Source organism: Sinocyclocheilus grahami, unplaced genomic scaffold (genome assembly GCF_001515645.1).
Source record: "Sinocyclocheilus grahami isolate Dianchi unplaced genomic scaffold, SAMN03320097.WGS_v1.1 scaffold90.1, whole genome shotgun sequence".
NCBI classification, from domain to species: domain Eukaryota; kingdom Metazoa; phylum Chordata; class Actinopteri; order Cypriniformes; family Cyprinidae; genus Sinocyclocheilus; species Sinocyclocheilus grahami.
In genome coordinates, this window is record NW_015505269.1 from 1,290,072 (window position 1) to 1,311,621 (window position 21,550).

General features: G+C 36.2%; 1 protein-coding gene across 1 annotated transcript in view; it reads right to left on the reverse strand.

The window, feature by feature from the left end:
• LOC107587152 (protein kinase C-binding protein NELL2-like) overlaps window positions 1-18,207 on the reverse strand; it is a 50,216-nt gene extending 32,009 nt beyond the window's left edge. Inside the window, exons 1-12 of the mRNA XM_016274817.1 lie at window positions 17,895-18,207; window positions 16,953-17,081; window positions 7,823-7,973; window positions 6,770-6,943; window positions 6,573-6,669; window positions 6,394-6,466; window positions 6,220-6,302; window positions 5,378-5,506; window positions 3,704-3,806; window positions 3,106-3,197; window positions 2,208-2,310; window positions 969-1,103 (exon numbers count right to left, since the gene is read on the reverse strand). Coding sequence (XP_016130303.1) covers window positions 969-1,103; window positions 2,208-2,310; window positions 3,106-3,197; window positions 3,704-3,806; window positions 5,378-5,506; window positions 6,220-6,302; window positions 6,394-6,466; window positions 6,573-6,669; window positions 6,770-6,943; window positions 7,823-7,973; window positions 16,953-17,081; window positions 17,895-17,946 — 1,321 coding nt within the window. The 5' untranslated portion in view covers window positions 17,947-18,207. The remainder of the gene's footprint in view (window positions 1-968; window positions 1,104-2,207; window positions 2,311-3,105; window positions 3,198-3,703; window positions 3,807-5,377; window positions 5,507-6,219; window positions 6,303-6,393; window positions 6,467-6,572; window positions 6,670-6,769; window positions 6,944-7,822; window positions 7,974-16,952; window positions 17,082-17,894) is intronic.
• Between the last annotated feature and the right edge of the window lie 3,343 nt (window positions 18,208-21,550).

Consider the following 21,550-nt stretch of genomic DNA (forward strand, 5'->3'; position numbering starts at 1 on the left):
TTGTCCTCTCACATCAAAATCCACTGACATGTTTGTTTAGAACTGTTATGGAGTGTTTTTGTTTGTAAATGGTACTTGATCTATGCATATTTCTAGAGAAAGCAGTATTATGGATAGCCCACTCGTATTTTAGCCGAAGTGATGGCTTGAAGGTAAAATCTAAAATGCTTTTTGCTTCACAAGACAGTAATTGATGGACTGGAGTCGTGTTGATTACTTGTAGATTATTGTGATGTTATTATCAGCTGTTTGAACTCTTATGCTGATGGCACCCATTCACTGCAGAGAATCCTTTGGTGAGAGCAAGTGATGTAATGCTAAATTGCTTCAAATCTGTTCTGATGAAGAAACAAACTCATCTTCATCTTGGATGGCCTGAAGGTAAGTAAAATTTCGGCAATTTTTCATTTTTGGGTGAACTATTCCTTTAATAGGACTCAAAAATCAAAAGAAAACCACAGAAGCACATTTGCAGGCAACACGAAGATAAAACTATAAACAGTCATTGGACTTCTGTGTGAAAAGAGATATCTGTCACGTTCTCGCTGGGCTGCCGTGTATGTTTAGACAAGGGTACAGCCTATTAAAAGCCAGCGAGCCACAGGAACCCTCCTTCACATCTGTACACACACTCGCACAGCATGAACTCTAGGGTTTACAATGCATTAATTACAGCGGTAAGGATAATAGCATTGCTGAAATATTCATTCAGCGAGACACTAAGTAATCACCAGTCAACAGCTTTCATCGGCACGTCCTCCATCTGTGATTGCGGGCAATTTAGTGATTTGTGAAAGACCAGTTATTTGCTTATACAAAACGGGAATTTCTAGCGAGCAAATCTGTGGGGGGTCAAATAACAGGTGCTATGGAGGGTTTGATGGATTTAGAGTTTCATTTGTTTGTATAGTGTTTAGAAACATACATACATTAATGACTGGCATGTTTGCCAGTGGGAATTTTAATACCTTGGCAGTAGGCACTGTCGTCCCTGAGTGCATGGTATCCTTCTTTACAGCTGCAGAAAGCTCCTGCTTCTAGGTTAATGCAGTCCGAATTCTCCACACAATTACGGCTGTGACCCTCAGCACAGAAATCATGCCCTGGGAGTGAGACAGATAGAGTAGAAGTGCTATGCAATGCATAAATCTGACATTTATAATTAATGCATTATATTTACATTTGCATTTATAGTTGAAAGACACTTTACTTCGAATTGGGAGGATTTCTTGTTCACCTACGCTTGCCTGGCTAGTCGATGTGAAATACTCGTGGGACACTGCATATCCTGCGGCGTGACAGGCTATACGCCATCTAAAATCATTTTAAATAGCATTTTACTAATTATTTTATAATTGTTAATAAATGAGTTCTTAATGAGTTTTTAATTGGTCTTTTTTTACTTATTTTCCAACATATCTCCCTTAAACAAGCTCAGTTTACTTGAGAAGCAACTTTGAATAAGATATTAAGATTTGTTTTCATAGATTATATCTTGATTATCAGTGCATTTTGTACTACTGGACTTTTTTTTTATTTATTTTTTTACTTTTTACTATAGTGCAAGTAATTAATTATGCAGTGTTTTTTGTCCAAAACTGATCTTATTTCAATGATTTAGATTGGAAACCCAATCTTTAATCTTTCTTAAAAGAGTATAAATGGGCTGTTTGTAAAAATGTGTCACACCACAGGACCCTTCAAAAAATAGTGAAGGCAAAAAGGTTAATAAAATGTTCTCAAGTAACCAAGATGTACTTTTTAACTTATATATTCATATAATTAAACAAAATAATTACAATTAAAACACAGTTAAAAAACAAAACAAATCAAAAACAGAAAGTCAAACAAAACAAAACAAACCAAAAAAGTAAACAACAAAACAAAAAAAAGCAAAACAACCCTAGCAAAACAATAAAAAAAAAAAACAAGTGTTGTAGCTCAATCTGTGAACTATGGGGTTTGGAAAAGCTGAGCATACGTTGCCCTTTAAAATATCACTGTTAAACTGGGTGTTATGTGCGTGCAGTTATATGTGTGAAGGCGGCAAAAATAGATGAGTGCTGTCATGCACAGTAATGGCTTGGTGTTGAGCACAAATCTAGTTTGTGCGTGCAATGGTCAAAGGTGGCTGCCCTTAATATGACTGCAATCAGCGGAGTGTAGAGGGTGTGTGTTGTTTCTGCATGTGTCTGAGTGTGTCGCACCTCTGCACACTTTGCAGCAGCGGTCTGTGAGCGTGATCTGTTCTGACTCCGGGCAGTTTAGCTCTGGACAAGAAGTGATCTCAACCCTATGCATACTTCGATCCTGCAAACACAAAAACAAGCTTTTATTCAATTTATCCTGCAAGTAAAACATAAGGTTTTGAAACATGGTAGCTGTTTTAAAGCTGGTCTAAGCTGGTTCAAGCAACATAACACCTTCCAAGATGGTCTAGATGGTTTTTGGAACATTTGGACAAATCCGTTAATGACCAGCTTGGATGAGCTAGAAACCAGCAATCATGTTCCAGAATTCAATTGCTACTTAAAATTCAAGCTCATAACCAGGCCGAGCGAGAATTCATATTCTGCCTCAAAATCAAATTCATAACCAGGCACAGACAGAATTTGAATTCTAATTATGCTCGTAATTCAGATTTATAGCCAAATTGGGAGAGAATTCAAATTCTGCCTATAAATTAAATTCATAACCAGGCGCATACAGAATTTAAATTCAAAATTTGCTTGGAATTCAACCGTTGTTTGGAATTCCAATTCATAACCAGGCTGAGAGAGAACTCTTATTCTGCCTGTAATTCAAATTCATAACAAGGAACGGATAAAATTCAAATTCAGATTCAAATGCTGCTTGGGACTGCAAGTCATAACAAGGCTTTTAGGCACAATCTTCGCTAGCAGAATTCAGATTGCCGCAGAATTTCCATCATACATCATTCAGACTTCCATCATTCACGGGAATCCAATTAACACATCCACCCAACAGACTTCAGAAGATTTTCTCCAAAAATAAGTACAAAACAAAAATGTGGAAAAAGTCAGATTCTGTCTGGGTCTGTTGAAAATCTTCAGACCACTGGCCTGAAGTTACACTAGTACTTACCCTGCATTCAAACAGCAGACAGTTTCCCTCAGAATCGTGTACGCTTTTACGATCACCTTCCACATACACTCTTCCTCTGAACAGACACACGGCTAAAGCCAAAAAGATATAAAAAGAAAAAGAAACAAAAATGAGATCCAGACAAAAAATTAAGAGGATTGGAATGTGAACCAGTAAAGCATCGATCAGACACATGTTAGATTAAGCCTACCAGAGCGCAGTGTTAAATAAAGCCCTGGTCATCAGTCAAACTGCTATTAGCTCTGCTCACTCAAACACAACATGCTGCACACTGGCCTTGAATTATTAATGATACCAGAGAAAGCGTGTGATTGCGTTGTGTGTGTGTTGACATTCGCATTTGTGGCAGCGGTAACCTAGCAACACAGGGATGTGGTCAGTTTGTCATGAAGACCGCAGCACAATTATATAAAAGATTTTAGTGCAAAGGAAGATAGCAAAAAGAGATGCTGGAGAAATGAGTGAGCAAGCATGAGACAAAGGGAGAGAGAAGAAAAGTTGACAAATATATGCACCTCTGTAGACGCATGGCCTCATTTGTGTGTGTGTGTGTGTGTGTGTTTGTGTGTACACTCACGCTGGCACTCTTTACAGCAAGCTCCAGGCATGTAGATTGGAGCTGTATCAGGGGGACACTGAGGGGGTGGGCAGAAAATACTCTCGCACTCCACTGTACCATTCTGTAGGTGGAAAACACACATGCACCATCATAATCAATAAAAGAGCTTCACAATTACACGATTCTGCAACATAAACTGACAGAACCAGACTGTGATTGTCATGAATGCTGATGGAAAATCAGGTTGTCACATCTTCAAAATCTTCACAGCTAAAACAAAGCCCAACAAATACTGAAGCAACTAATCTTGAGGGTGTGTTCCCACACTGACAGCGACAAAACAGCTTGACTTGCCAACTTTCTGTACTGTTTATTGCTACAAAATTTGTATTTTTGTTTTCTACAAAAATATCTACAAAAATGCAAATGGATTAAAACAAAAAATAAATATAAATAAACATATTACTATAAATAATATTAATACATATAGATATTAATATCAATGCATATTACTGTCAAAATTGTAAAAAAAAAAATATTAAATTATAAACTGAATTTTTAGTTTATATTCTGGGGAACGTCTCGGTTACGTATGTAACCCTCGTTCCCTGAAGGAGGGAACGGAGACGTCACGTCGGAGGACCGACGAATTGGGATCTCGCTTAGAGGGACCAATCTACTCCGAGTGTAAACTAAACGAGCCAATGCACATTGGCATGCGATTATTGCATCCAGCTGCTGCTGATCACAGCGTGAGTATAAGTAGGCAGCAGGTGCTTCGTCGGTCCTCCGACGTGACGTCGAGAGTGACCGACTGAGAGGGAACAAATGTTTTCACAACAGAATGCAAATGTTTCGCACACAAACACAAAGTTTCTCAGGGGAACACATTACTTTTGTGGGAGGATGCAAATGTTTTGCGAACGAATGCAAAGTTTCTCTGGGGAACGCAATAGTTTTGCAAGCGAATGCAAAGTTTTAAGGGGAAAGTAATAGTTTTGCTAAAAAAAATGGATTGGAATGTAATGCAAAGTTTCACAGGGAAATGCAATACTTTTGTTTTGCGAGCGAATACAAAGTTTCTCTGGGGAATGTAATAGTTTTGTGAAAGAATGAAAATGTTTTGCGAGAGAATGCAAAGTTTCTGGGGGCAACGTAATAGTTTTGCGAGAGAATTCAAATGTTTATCGAGAGAATGCAAATGTTTTGCGTGAGAACACAAAGTTCTTCCGGGGAACGTAATAGTTTTGCGAGAGAATGCAAATGTTTTCAGAGAACACAAAGTTCTTCTGGGGAACGTAATAGTTTTGCAAGAGAACGCAAAAGTTTTGCGAGCGAACACAACATTTCGCTAGGAAACGCAATATTTTTGCAAAAGAATGCGAAGGCATTGAAATATAATTCTTCCTCCCGTCTCATATTTCATCCCCACGTGCCCTTAGAGGCTCTGTAGGATATTGTGGAAACAAGCTCCCACAGCAGTAGTAGGAGTAGTAGTCACATCACATCACTGCTCATTTGCATAATTTGTACTGTCACTCACTGAAAAGAATGACTTCCAGTTGCTTTGTCGCTGGAAATTGCTGTCATTGTGAATGCCCCTTGAGCTCGTAGTTCGAAAAGATATCTCTTGTTTAAATTCCCACCCGAACAAAACTAAGTCATCCCCGTCCTGGCAATACATAAACTTACTGAGCACGTGCAGTTTCTGCATCCATCTATCCAAGCATCATCGTCCCTGTATATCTCTCCATTCAGGGTGCATGTCCTCTCACAGTAACAGCCATCCAAGTACTTCATCTTCTCTTCGGCAAGTGCCAACTACAGCACAATGAAGACATGAAGAAGAAGAGAGGGTGAGACTGAATGATGAATCAATATAGAGGGAGGCGATAAAAAAAATGAAGCGCAAGCAAAAACAGTAAATGTTAGAAAGAGGGAAATAAGAGATTTATGATAAAGGCAGCATTTGTGGTGTTCACTATTAAGGCCATTAAATAGACCATAACACACAAAAACCTATTGACATCCAACACAAACACTATAAACTTTGTGTACTGGAGAGAAAATTGAGTAAGTCTCAATAAAATGAGACATCAAATTAACGGCATCAGTTTTTATAAACTAACAGCTAATAATAGCAACATTAGCATGCTAAAAGCAATGTTTTTTCACCACACAGGTAACCCCAAAATAAAAAACTAACTACTTAAAATCTAACAAAATTTTGTCATTTTGTTCAAAACACTTAAAATGACACTTAATTCAACATTTAACTTCTCATCATCCAAAACATGCTGGGAACTGAAAATTCCCTGCTCCAATTATTTATTTATTATTCATGTAGCCTCAATGCAAATGGACTAAAAAGCCTTCGATATTACACATTTGAATTCATTGCACAGATTGAAATGAATGAAACTGAAAAAATTCAACAGCTGTTTTGCATTAGCTTAGAATAATAAAACTGAGCAAGCAGCAAAATAATTTTTAAACGCAGGCTACCACAGTGCTAAACATTTTTATGAACTTACCTTGCTTGATGTTTTAGCTAAAATATCTTGAAGTTCCATGATCTTCTGAACCAGCCCATGGAAATCATTGCAAGTGGGACAAGCTGCAAAATTGGTGGATGTACATTAAGGCCATTTCCAGACCAGTAAGTATACAAAGTGCAAAGTAAATTTTTTCTGAAAGTATGCACTTACTACGGTTGAGATCTGGACATTGGACAACGTATCCATGGGGTATGACAACCAACTGAACATCTTGCATCACTCCCTGACAGAAAGACATGACAGAAAGAAAGTCACAGAGATGTAGACAAGACAAACATGCAATTTTACGGTTTTATGGACTATTTTTTATGTACAAAATTATGTTGTACCCTGAAGAACCCATGGGCATCATTTCTTTGACCAAGCCAGATGTTTGTTCCTCTGGGAAAGTCCATAGATGGCGTCTCCACAATCCTTTCGTAAATTCTGAAAGCAAGCACAAATAAAAAGCAAGACATGAGTGGACATTGATACAGACTACTACATGGCATTCAAATCTATCTCTGGTGGTTCTCAAGTCATTCACCTGTTGCAGTCAATATGGAGCACCACTTGGGTGGCGCTGAATGCCAGGGAGACTTTGTGCCAATGTCCATCTGCTAGACTATAGGGGAAGACCTCTCTCTGCTGCCGCTGGTCTGAGGTTTGGAAGAAGAGACGGATCTCATTACGCAGACCGCTGTTCTCTACCTCCAGAAACCTGAGGAGGAAGCCAAGAAAACAGATTTATCCTTGTGAAAAGTCATCATGTTTGAAATCTAAGAACTGCAGGAAATAACTGCTGCCAAAATGTTTTCTGTTTGTTCTAATGTTCCCATGCACAAGACTTCTGTAGGTTAAGCTGCCAAGCGGTCGTTATTAAATTCTGGTATGTGCCAAAGCAGCAGGGAATAATGCGGCTCAAGGGAATGTAGGAGTTTTGAATGAATGTGAAGAGGAGCAGTGATCCGTGAATCTCTTGGCCTGGACTCCGAGTGCTGACCTTAAAGAGGTGGTAGAATCAATACTGTGTGTTTAAGAAATGTCAGTGGACACCCCAATCAGAAGTGTTACAGACATTCCATCAGGAGAACAGATTATGTGTTCCTCTGAGGAACAGTAAATTAAACAGAAAAAAAATGAAAGAAGGTTTTACTGGAGCCTAACGGAAGAATGGATGCACAGACAGCCCAATAGACAAGCTGATGGATGGATGGATAGGAGGGACAGACAGAAAGATAGATGAATGGATGAATAGAGGGAGGGACAGATGGACAGACCGACCAATAGACAGATGGATGGATGGATGGAATGCACGGACAGATGAAAAGACAGACAGACAGACAGACAGACAGATAGACAGATAGATAGATAGATAGATAGATCTATCACCAGACAGACCAACCAATGGATTGATAGATGAATGGATGGATGCATGGGATGGAGGGATTGAGAAAAGGAGGGATGGACAGACAGACAGCTGGATGAATAGAGGGAGGGATAGACAAGTGGACGGACAGACGGACGGATGGACAGACGGACAGACGGACAGATAGATAGATAGATAGATAGATAGATAGATAGATAGATAGATAGATACCTCTGTTCTCCATAGTGGATGGACAGCAGCACTCCAGAGCTGAATTTCTCCTGTTTGAGGGTCAGTAGAAGAGTGAACTCAGTTCTTCCTCTCAGCTTCTGAAGAATTCTCTCTACTGCCTTGAGAGAAGCTTTTGTATTCCTTGATGTCCCTGATGGAGAGAGTGACAAAATCAGTGAAGGAGAAAGAGGCATTTGCTCATTCAACTTGGATCAACTGAATATATGATCTTAGAAGCTTTATATATTAAAAAGATCCCAGAACAGGTCACACTGATGTATTTGATCAATCCATCACTGTGTGGTCAAGCTATGTATTCAGCACAATCATCAGCTTTTTCAGTAACTGAATTTGTTAAACAGAAACAGACTTTAGTTTCCAGACCATGATGTAGCTATGGAACTATTATGGCCGTTTTGAGCCAACGGGAACATCTGGTGATATGTATGTTTAAAAATTCACTCTGGAGCCAGTGTGAATACTGAACTAAGTAGAAAACATTAGCATGATAAATACCAAGGGGTCAAAGTTTGACTACTCAGCATAGACCAGTTAGCAGGTAAGAAACTACACCATCTGCACTCAAAAAGCTTTTTTTTGCCATTAATGCAATTTTGTGCCAAAAACAACATATAAATTACATATATTTTATTGAATGTCTGCCTTGTGACATCAAAGCAGGACAGTTGCTAAAGGGGTTAGGAATAAAAAATAAAATAAAATACTAGTTCCAGAACCGAGGGCCCAAGAGCAAAGACGGCAGTCGCTGAGCAACAACCATTCAAATGAATAGGAATTCTAACAGATAGCTTTCTCTAGGTATTAAAAGATATCCTTGGAGCATACAAAGGACAATTTTAAGGAATGAGGATGGTAGACTGACATGCGGGTCATGTCGTGACACTGATGTGAGTGGCATAGAACAGAAATAAAGAAAGAGACAGAAGGAAGGAGGAAACACATGGGAGAGCTGATGAGTTGGCTGAGGAGGACACAGGAAGTTGACTGTCTCCTCAAGGATGAATGTTTAAATCAGTCCTCTCAAAACATAAGAAATGTCTGGGTCTGGTCCTCTCACAGGGTAAAAATCATGCAACACACACATACACACTCGCACACACATAACGCCAACTTGGGAACACTAACATTCTGTAGCTATTGTCAAGTAAATCTCAGGGGAGCTGTAAGCCGCAGCCGTGAGCCTATTACGGCAGGAATGAGGCGGAGTTTCAGCACCTTCATTAATCAAATACACTGTACGACAGTGAGCTGAAGCTAACCTGGTAACCTCAACAATCCGCAGAGGACACCGCAGCTGATCTAATGGATTCCAGGACAGTTCACAAGTATCAGCTTTAAAGTCCTTTGGGGAAGTGCTAGGAAAACACGTTTTTTTCCTGGACACCTCTCCAATTAATTCCAATTGGATTGACACTTTGTCTCAGATGCGCTATTCTTCTATCCCGCTCATCATTGAGGGTTGCATCAATGTGCTTTAAATCAAAGGCTAGTCGTTCGATTGCAGCATTTAAAGGTCAGAGAGCATCTAGGTACTCCTGATGGCTATCTGCTAGGAAATTATGCAGATTACCAATAATGATTTTTTTAAATAAATACATTTAAAAATATACAAAATAAAATAAAAAAATAGTTACAAATCTGTACTGATAAATAGTTAGCTTTTACTAAATAAATAAATATGTGCAGAGAGTCAGCAAAATATTAAATATAAACAAATAAATAAATCTGTACAGAAAAAGGTTTTAGCTAAATATTGAAATATAAATAAATGGTTAAAAATCTGTACAGATAGAGTCAGCAAATCATTAAATTTAAACAAACAAGTAAAATACAAATCTGTGGAGACAGTTAGCAAAATATTGAATATAAAAAACTGTACAGAAAAAAGTTTAAAATAATAAAAGAGCTAAATAAATAAATGGTTACAAATCTGTACAGATAGTCAACAAATCATTAAATATAAAGAAACAAATAAATAAATAAATTACAAATATCTGCAGACAGTTAGCAAAATATACAGAAAAAATGTTAAACATAATAAAAGAGCTAAATAAATAAATAGTTACAAATCTGTACAGATTTGTACCGAGTCAGCAAAATATTGAAATTTAATAAATAAGTAACCAATTTAGTTAGCTAAATATTGAAATATAAATAATAAATTAAATATTTAATAAACACAAATCAAATATATTTAATAATATAACAAACATTTATATATCAGTTTTTAAATAAACATTTAAAAAATGCTACTTTATTCATCTCATTTAAGGAGCATTTAAGTTCTTAATTTCCAGGCCATGAGGACACAATCACCACTGAGCAAGGAGGTAATCAGTAATCTGAATCTGTAATCAATCGCTCCAAGTTATCAAACACCACAGCCCTGCTACGCCTCAAGAGAACCAATAACTTCAATAACGATAAACGAGAACTGGGCTCCTGGGAGCGAGAAACACAGTGTGATGCAAATTATGTAACTCGGGTGACACTATTCTGGCAGAATTGAAATGAAAAACCTTTAAGAAGATTGCTGGTGAGTTTTCCTAATGATGCTGAGTATCAGTGCCACCAATAATATGAGCAATCACATGTAAAAAAGCACTTAAATTGATCACGAGTCAGGCTACTTATGATGCAATCGCTTAAAAGTGTGTCCTAACGTACCTTAATGAAAATTTAAAGCCAATGTAAAAAAAAAAACTCATTTACAACTGATGAATTATTCAAGGACTATTATAATGACAAAACGAACAAGTGTCTCTCCTCAAGTTAACATCGCATTAATCAGAAGACATAGGTCCATTATTCTGTGCCTCAAAGCAGAGGTTTGGTTGGTAGAGATGCCACGGCTGCATGTATTAAAGGAACGCATGTATTTTTGTTTTTTTGCATAGACTTAAAGGGAAAATTCTATCATTTACTCATACCTGTGTTATTGTAATTTGCTAAACATCTCAATTTGTGTTTTCCATAAGAAAGAAAGTTAGATTTGAAATGACATGAGTGTGAGTAAATGATGCCAGAATTTTCATTTTTGAGTGAACTATCCCTTTAAGCCTCTGCAAAAAATGTCATCATACTGCAGACACAAAGTCGAGACATGGAATCTCAGCTGGGGGATGAGGGATACAAGCGACAGAGTATTTGTCTGGTCCAGACGGCATCAGTGCACAGGAGAAACACTTAGCTGACGTCCCTCTTGGCAGCTGCATGCTCAAATAGCTGATGAATGAGCAGGAATCTGATCCTGGCTTTTAAAAGATCCAGTCAGCACCAGGTCTGGCAGAAGAGGTACAATTTTGCCAAACTTCTTTCTTTTATTGTTTGATTCCACCCTGCTCCATCCCTTTGCTCATTAATTCATTCAGTCAGAACAAGTTATTCAGCGAAACACACTCACACTCAGACTTACAGACACATATTAGGCATTTTGATGTTTAACATCATGTTCCAGGGTAGAGATTCAGCTATAGGTTATTTCTGCATTTGTGTCCATCAGATTAAAATTAAAAGAGGAAATAATCAAATAGAAATAACATGCAGTAATCTTAATAAAGTATTTAAAGGAATAGTTTATCCAAAACTTTGAATGTGAATCATAATATTCTGTGGGACATAAAAGGAGATATTTTGAATGCAAAATCACTATATTAGTATATTAATAGTGGTCCAGACATCGCATGCGACCCAAATTTAAGTCATTATTCACTGATAATCTTCCAATCCAGTGTGCTGTAACTGATTCAGTCAGTGAGTTGAAAATGAGTACCTGATTAGTTTAATTCATGAATGAATCATTCAGGGTTTGTGAACTGAATCAACAGATTCAGTTAAAAGAATCTCATCATTCTTTCATATAATTCTACAATATATATGGACCACTTTTATGATACTTTTGGTGCTGCTTAATTTGACATTTTGGAGTTTGACAGTCTCAGTCTCATTTACTTTCATTATATTGAAAACAGTGTACAGGATATTTCATAATTCACATTTTGTGTTCCAAAAAAGTCATGAGTTAATAATACTGATAAGTAAAAATTGACAGAATTTTCATTTTTGGTCTACTCTATACCTTTAAATTTTACCTAAAATGTAAACTATTTTTGCTGAATTCCCAACAAATGACTACACTTACAGAAAAAAGGCGTGAAGCTGTCTTTGGAGTACAAAGGTACAAAAGCTAAAAATTTACATCTTTGCACCTTATTTACCTATAAATGGTACATATTAGTACAATTTTAGTACTTTACAAGTACAAATAGAAAAGGTTGTATCGCCAAACACTTGTCCAAAAATCCAGTAGGCAAATAACATAAGGTGCGTAGATCCAAAAAATACAATGATACAAAGATGAAAGAGATCCGCACTCATCCAGATTCAGCCCAAAATGCTTATTTCATTTATTGCTCAGAGGTCACAAAAATATGTGCAAAAAGTTATTAACCCTTCCTCAGTGCCATGTGCTACCAAGCAAGACCTGCGCTCATTAAAACATGTCTTACCGTAATGCACCTAATATCACGAAGATATGAAAAAAATCTTTAAAACAAATACACATATATATATATATATCTCAAACATACAACAAAAAACAGCAAATACATTTACAAATCATCAAAAATGATCCATATACAGCTATATCAACAAAATATACATAGAAATATATGCCAATAAAAATCTCATGACTCCAACAAAAGTACATGGCACTGAGGAAGGGTTAATATCCGAAAACGTTCTGCACTTTTGCACCTTTTCGCACATGTTTTTGTGACCTCTGAGCAATAAATGAAATAAGCCTTTTGGGCTGAGTCTGGACGAGTGTGGATCTCTTTCTTCTTTGTATAATAGTACTTTACAAGTACAAATTAGTACCTTTTGGGGTACCACCTCCGTGACAGGTCTGTACTTTTTTTATGTGAGCGTATTGTGATAAATATGTAACTGTGATAGTAAATTACTCATACCAAGATATAAGATTTTGTTCATACCGCCCACCCGCACTTACTCAATAGCACAATGTCTGGCTACAGTGGCACTATAACATGTTTAGCCTTGAATTATCTTTAATATCTCCCCCTCCTCTTCCTCTTCCTCCTCCCCTCTTCTCTTTTCTCCTCTTCTCTCCTGCATAAACAGCACAGCATGGATGTCATTGACGGACATTGATAGGTCTCTCATCTGCATTCTGCACATTTATGACCTTGTCTCAAAGCCTGTCTGTTAGATCCCAATTCCGCAATCCCACTGGCATTTACTGGAGCGCCAATCAATACTGTGGATGTGCCATCTTCCCAAATTAGAACAAGACTATTGCCTCCACAGATTTCAAATGCTTCTGCTTATCATAAAATATCAGACTTTTTTTTTTTTTACCAAATATGTATGCATCCCTAAGTCTGTCTAATGCAATGTGTATGTGTTTATGGGTGTACTGTTGCACACGCACAATGTATACAGTATGAATACATTCCCCAAAGCAGCAATGTCTCATACACCATTCATACTGCAGTGCGGAACAGAACTGATGACACAGATGCTGGCTAACTGCAAACCTAGAACGTTACTGCACGCATAAAAATCTGTCATCATTAGAGGTCACGGGAGTGGTGACAGCACAGCACTTAAGTAACTAAAAGGTTGGTGGTTTTGTCCTAAGGTGCCAAAGAGCAGTTGAGCCAGAAAGCAGAGAATGACCATCACCATTGTGCCCTTGAGCAAGACACTTAACCCCAAACTGCTCAAAACGGGATGTCAATCTGGATAAACAACCAGCTATAAATCACCAGAAGGACACCGATGCTATACAGATCTGCTAAAACAGCCCTCCAAATAAAAACAGAACGGAATGGAATAGAACAGAACAAAGAACAGAAACAGTATAATAGAGCGAGAGAGAGAGAGAAACGAGAAACAGAAAAAATTTTAATAGAAGAGAACAGAATAGAAGAGAAAAAATGTAGCAGACATTATAGTGTAGAATAGAACAGAATACAGTAGACCAGACATATAATAAAACAGAATAGAACAGAGTAGAGTAGATCAGAAATGGAATAGAATAAACAGAATAGAATAGAACCAAACAGAACAGAATACAAGAGAAGGCAAGAATAGAACAGAATACAGAATACGGCAGACTACTCAAGGAATAGAGAATAAAAACAGAATACAGTAGGTCAGGAATAGAATAGAATAGAATAAATATTCAATAGCATAGAATACACAAATAGGACAAAACAAAAATGTATTAATAAAGTAGAGAGAATAGAACAGAACAGAATGGAATAGAGCAGAAACAGAATAGACCAGGTGTAGAGCAGGTACAGGCTACACAAAGAATAGATTATAAAATAATAGAATACAGAAGATCAAACATAAAACAGAACAGAACAGAATAGAATGCAGTAGAGTATATTTAGAAAAGACAAAGAATAGAACAAAATAGAACAGAATACACTAGTACAGGAATAGAATAGAATAGAATAGAATAGAATAGAATAGAGCATATATAGAATAGACAAGGCATAGAATAGATCACAATAGAACAGAATACACTAAAGTAGGTACAGACTACACAAAGAATAAAGAAAACATAATAGAATGCAGTAAATCACATATAGAACAAAACAAAACAAAACAGAATAGAATAGGATAGAATAGAACAGAGAAGATATAGAATAGACAAGGCGTAGAATACATCAGAATAGAAAAGAAAACACTAGAGCAGGTACAGACTACACAAAGAATAGAGAAAAATAATAGAATACAGTAGATCACACAGAACAGAACAGAATAGAATAGAATAGAATAGAATGCAGTAGAGCAGATATAGAAAAGACAAAGCATAGAACAAAATAGGACAGGATACACTAGAGCAGCAATAGAATTGAACTGAATAGAATAGAATAGAATCGAACAGAACAGAACAGAACAGAACAGAACAGAACAGAACAGAACAGAATAGAATAGAATAGAATGCAGTAGAGCAGATATAGAAAAGACAAAGCATAGAACAAAATAGGACAGGATACACTAGAGCAGCAATAGAATTGAACTGAATAGAATAGAATAGAATCGAACAGAACAGAACAGAACAGAACAGAACAGAACAGAATAGAATAGAATAGAAAATAATAGTGACCAGCAGTCAGCAACTTTTCAATTCATCATAATTTTAGAAAGAGTATACTCCAAAAAATGCTGGGTTGTTTCAACCCAACACTGGGTCAAATATGGACTAACCCAACCGTTGGCTTAAATTTTTACATTAAATTTTTAACCCAAAGGTTGGGTTAGTTCATATTTGACCCAAAGTTGGGTTGAAACAACCCAGCATTTTTTAGAGTGTACAGTAGAAGAGAAAAGAAAAGAGTATACAAGACTGGAAAGAACAAGAGTCAATGACATGAAAAACTTAATTTTAAAAGCCCTAGAAACCGACTTCTTTGGTAACTGGTTCTATTCATCATACTGTAATTCTAGAGCCATAAACAGCATCATCCTGGCATTCAGAGTGAGCCACGGAGCCAGATGTTATTCCCTTCTTTACTCTATGTCCTCATTAACTACACCTCCTGAATGGAATGACAATTCTTTGATGGGCAAGAACTTGCTGCTCAACACAGGAGCCTGTTTACTCCTGGGATTGATGCTTCACTGTTGGGTTGATCCATTTTTCATGAGAGATTAAGTGGGATCTGGAATTATGCCGTTCTAAACCAGCTGTCTGCTTGGCTGTTTCCTCTCACCAGATGTTGACAATGGATTCCAATTTCTCTAAATTGATGAAGCTCACGGTGAATGCTTTTTTTTCTGAAAAGCTGCTGTGATGTCAGTTACACTCTGATACTAATACAAAAGCAAAGAATCACATGCCAGCTTGATTGACTTGTTAAATGCCAGTTGCACGCACCTTCAAACAGATATGCTTTGCTCTCATTGTGGAACCCCTGGACCTGGGAGACTCCAGCACTTGACCTCACAAGATCAAACTCCTGGAAGATATCCACATGTAATGCTGGATCAACCCCCAAACCTGACACTAAAGACAATAAACATAAGGAATCATTTACAAACAGAATTGAATAAAAGCAATTAAATATAGGCAGTCACTGACCAAAAAAACAAACAAAAAAACACTAATATAAATATGTGCTTTTGTATATTTACATATACAGATGCCCACCATAATAATACATCTGGTAAAATAGAAGAACGCATAATATATTAATATACATGCAAGTTAATCTGCATTGAGCATAATAAACTCAGTGCTCAGTTTTACTCACACAAACTCCAAAACACCATCACACAGAACTAAATGAATGGTTTATTTATTGTAGATCAAAACACCCAAATTTATATAACTGATCATTTAAAATAAGAAATATTTTTCAACTGAAATATAGCGATTACTTTTTCTTTTTTTTTTACTTACAGAAAATATCAATTTAATACATATTAAATATTTTAATATACATTAAAATATGCATCCTTGAATAAATTCTAAATAATACACTAATTAAATAAACTAAAGTTTTACAGTAGCCTATTACATGCATAACTTTTTTAACATTCATGGTAAGCTAATTTACAGTTAACAGGTAAGTTTCCTTTTTTATTTGTATTATACGTTAAATATAGTAACTGGTTCTATTCATCATACTGTAATTCTAGAGCCATAAACAGCATCATCCTGGCATTCAGAGTGAGCCACGGAGCCAGATGTTATTCCCTTCTTTACTCTATGTCCTCATTAACTACACCTCCTGAATGGAATGACAATTCTTTGATGGGCAAGAACTTGCTGCTCAACACAGGAGCCTGTTTACTCCTGGGATTGATGCTTCACTGTTGGGTTGATCCATTTTTCATGAGAGATTAAGTGGGATCTGGAATTATGCCGTTCTAAACCAGCTGTCTGCTTGGCTGTTTCCTCTCACCAGATGTTGACAATGGATTCCAATTTCTCTAAATTGATGAAGCTCACGGTGAATGCTTTTTTTTCTGAAAAGCTGCTGTGATGTCAGTTACACTCTGATACTAATACAAAAGCAAAGAATCACATGCCAGCTTGATTGACTTGTTAAATGCCAGTTGCACGCACCTTCAAACAGATATGCTTTGCTCTCATTGTGGAACCCCTGGACCTGGGAGACTCCAGCACTTGACCTCACAAGATCAAACTCCTGGAAGATATCCACATGTAATGCTGGATCAACCCCCAAACCTGACACTAAAGACAATAAACATAAGGAATCATTTACAAACAGAATTGAATAAAAGCAATTAAATATAGGCAGTCACTGACCAAAAAAACAAACAAAAAAACACTAATATAAATATGTGCTTTTGTATATTTACATATACAGATGCCCACCATAATAATACATCTGGTAAAATAGAAGAACGCATAATATATTAATATACATGCAAGTTAATCTGCATTGAGCATAATAAACTCAGTGCTCAGTTTTACTCACACAAACTCCAAAACACCATCACACAGAACTAAATGAATGGTTTATTTATTGTAGATCAAAACACCCAAATTTATATAACTGATCATTTAAAATAAGAAATATTTTTCAACTGAAATATAGCGATTACTTTTTCTTTTTTTTTTACTTACAGAAAATATCAATTTAATACATATTAAATATTTTAATATACATTAAAATATGCATCCTTGAATAAATTCTAAATAATACACTAATTAAATAAACTAAAGTTTTACAGTAGCCTATTACATGCATAACTTTTTTAACATTCATGGTAAGCTAATTTACAGTTAACAGGTAAGTTTCCTTTTTTATTTGTATTATACGTTAAATATACACACTTTAAATGACCTAGAACACATTTATATAGAATATTTCCATATTTATACATAACATTTCATATCTCAAAATTTCGGTTGCTCAAACTATAAACCTAGGTGTAACCACCCACTATTCAAAAAAATATATAAGCATCCCATAACCACATAAGCACCCATCCCGTTGCCGAAATTCACCAGCAATAAGACGTCTGGCAAATACAAGCTTACCGCAGAAAAGTCCGAGAGTGCAAAACGCAAAATAAAGTTTGAATAATCCCATTGTGAAGGAGGTGAGAGAAACGCCTATTCCATCATGCTGCTGTTCTGCTGGATACTGAGCGAGATGCGCATCAGTGATACATCTCCAATAAACGCATCCTCAAATCTTCATTACACTTGGACAAAACTTTAGCAAATAAACACTGAGATATAAAGCAAGAATGAAAACTCCATCAGGCGAAAATTCAGCTTCTGGAGATGCAGTGTACTCTTGTGAATGAACGGTCAGTGGAGAGATGCAGGTGCGTCTGTCCTTCCTTACGACCAGAGAGAGAGAGAGAGAGAGAGAGAGAGAGAGAGAGAGAGAAAGAGAGAAAAGGAAACGTCTTATAGACGTACTGCAGATGAGCAAACACTTTAATAAATACGTCTTGCAGATGTAAATGCAGACGTCAAATAGTATGTGTGCTATCAAGATCTTGACTTAGTTATTCAAAAATGTGCTGCTTTGATGATTTAACTCCTCCCCAACGTGGTAATAAACTAAAATAACTCATGTAAACCAGTGGAGATGAACTGATTACATATTCGTCCACTAAAGGCATATGGACAATATTTTGTTGCCTGGATATCCAGAATTATGGTGCTCAGATAACTAAGACATGTTGCCATGGCATCTGCAGTGTATTTACATATGCAAAAGGGTTAAAGAAGGTCATGTGAGGCAGAATTAATAATTGCTCAACCAATCAAACAGATCATGCATCCAACATGCATTCTACTATGCGTGTGGCAGACTTGCACCAGTGATACATGTAGCACAGCACTGTGTTAAACTGGCTGGCTTTCTGAAAATGCTAGTTGCATCTGTTATCTGTCCATGCGAATGCGGTTCCAACACATTGCATTAAAAAGCAGGGAGTTTGTGAGTGCATGAGCATACGCTGTGATAGCTCATGCATTATTAATGAATCATTTGGATGGCAAACCTATAAATCTGATTACACGATCCTACCATCACTTATTATTTATTAGACCACTGTAACGATATGCATGATATTAATCTAAATGCATATAAACCAGAAACCAGTACGAGAAAACAGAGAGAAAGAGAGCGAGAAACTGCTGGATGTCATCACACGCACCTTTCAGTTTCCACAATGACAGCTCAAGGCATCAGTTAGACAGAAGGCAGCTTAAAAAGCCATGCACAGGGAGATAGCTGTCCTCCATATCAGTTCAGGCACTACACAACAACAAGTGTTTCAGACAACAGCCTGTCTGCATGACAATTTTTTGTGGCCTCCAATAAAAGCAGCAGTTGGGGACTGCAGTATGAGTGCTGTGATCATTCTATTAACTGGAGAGAAGAATACAAACCACATAGGACTTTATTCGATTAAGAGAGTGCTTTTTAAATATATTTCTTATTAATATCCCCAATGGTTAGGGCTTGTAAATGCTTTATATTTTATTTTGAGCCTTTCAACCTCTTCAGTCCCCTTTGGATGGTGGTGGTCATGTTAGTTGGTCACTCTGTAGCCTATTATTCCTGATACTCAGCTAACAGGGAACGTTCTGGCAAGGTTCTCTCAAGGTTATGAGCAAACATTCTTCCAGTAACTTATCAGGTCTTTAATAATAAGGTTATAAAAACGTTAGCACAAAAATGTGATTTCTAGATTGTTCAGGGAATGTTTTGTCTACAATGTTTTAGTTTTGAATAATTTTTTACACGTTAGTACTTGTTTCAGAATGTTCAAAGAACATTCAGAAGTAATGTTCTTAAGTTTGCAAAATGATCAAATGGAATGCTCTCATAACCAAGCCTTTTTTTTTTAATTACAAAAAAAAAAACCTGGACATTTTGAACTTTCAGAGAACATTTATGAGAGTGTCAATAAAATGGTTTTAGAAAATATTTTAGAAAAGTTTATTAAAAAAAGTTTAAACCAGTCTAAGGTGGTTTGCTGGTCTTTCAACCTTTTAGTGGATTTTATAGTGGCGGACTAGCTTAAACCATCTAAAATCAGCTCAAACCAGCTTAGGCCATCTTTTTTTCCCCCCATGATGAGTAGGAATTTGTCTTGGTCACAGAAACAACAACAGTCAGACAGTAAAAGAGTAAATGAAAAAATGAATAATAAAAAGATAGCACAATATACCCTATGTACCAATACCATCCACACCTCATAAAATTGACTCAAATGCAAAAATTCAGTCTTATATGTTGTTAAGAGTTTGACAGGTTCGCTGTCGTGTCTGTGTTTTTGAATTAATCAGCACAAAGCCACCTAACTTAAGCAGCCACTCAAAAACGACTGCAGATCCAACATGACTACTCTTCACCCAAACAACCACTCGCTGCTGTCTCCACTTCACTAAAGAATGAGACTCTCTAAACCTGTGAGAGGCACACGCGGCTCTGCAAGTGCAGCATGAAAACACTTATCTGATGCACAAGTACAATTACAGAGGATGGAGTGCTATCCTGACATCACAGGGTGGAGTATTTCTCATCTTCTAAAGCTTAGTGCGTGTTCCTCAGTCTGTGTCATTATGATACAAAGACAAATTGCACTGCGACTATTAATGACTGTTACAGTGCAGACTGTTTTATAAGCATTAATAAAGAGTACAGTATAAGAACAGAAAAGGGGTTGAACTGTATACTATTTAGGGTTCAGACATTATCATACACTGCAATAAACTGTAAAACGTCCTGAATGTACCCTAGTGAAAAATAAATATACTTAAATGCATTTCTAAGTATACAACAAATACATATTCATATTTATGTACTTAATAAAACACCCTGCAACTGTACTTTTAGTATACTAAACTGGTATACTTAAAGTCTGCTAAATTGGAACAACTAATTTTGTACTTAATGCACTTTAATTGAGCGGATTTGATGTAGTGCTGAAGTCCAATTAAAGATATACGTAGTATATTTGATTGTGCTAAAGTGGAACTACTGCAGGTATACTTCAGGTACACTTTAAATATGTTGCTTTTAAAGGCCGATATTATTAAAAGATCATACAATCCTCATCAATAGAGACATTAAAACACATTTTAGACTTAATATTAAGAAATGTGCATTGTGCACAAGTAGTTCGCCAAATAAAGTTTAATTATAATTTTTATATCAGTAAGTCTGGACATATCGGTTAGTAAATATGTAAATAGATTTGAACTATACTTAGTATGAAATAAATGTATTTGAAAGATATGACTTTTTTACTAGGGTACTACCCATATAATAAGATAACAAAATCAATCATTTTAAGATCAAAAGATAATATCAAACAATACTGTAAGGGACAAATATTCAAAACATGTGATTTGTTTGTTTAATGCTTGACAAGCAACACGTAAAAAAGAAGCAAAGTTGGCTATGCATCAATGTAAATATATACAATGCTGACATCTAGTGGAACAAACACAGACACACAATTTCTTAGCTATCTAACTGTATAATTAACTTTATGACTTGTATTTATATTTGTGCGCACACACACACAATATAAATAAAATAATAACATATATATTTTGAATATATAATGTATATATATATATATATATAAATGTATATATATATATATATATATATATATATATATATATATATAAAATAAAATAAATAATAAAAATAAATAAAA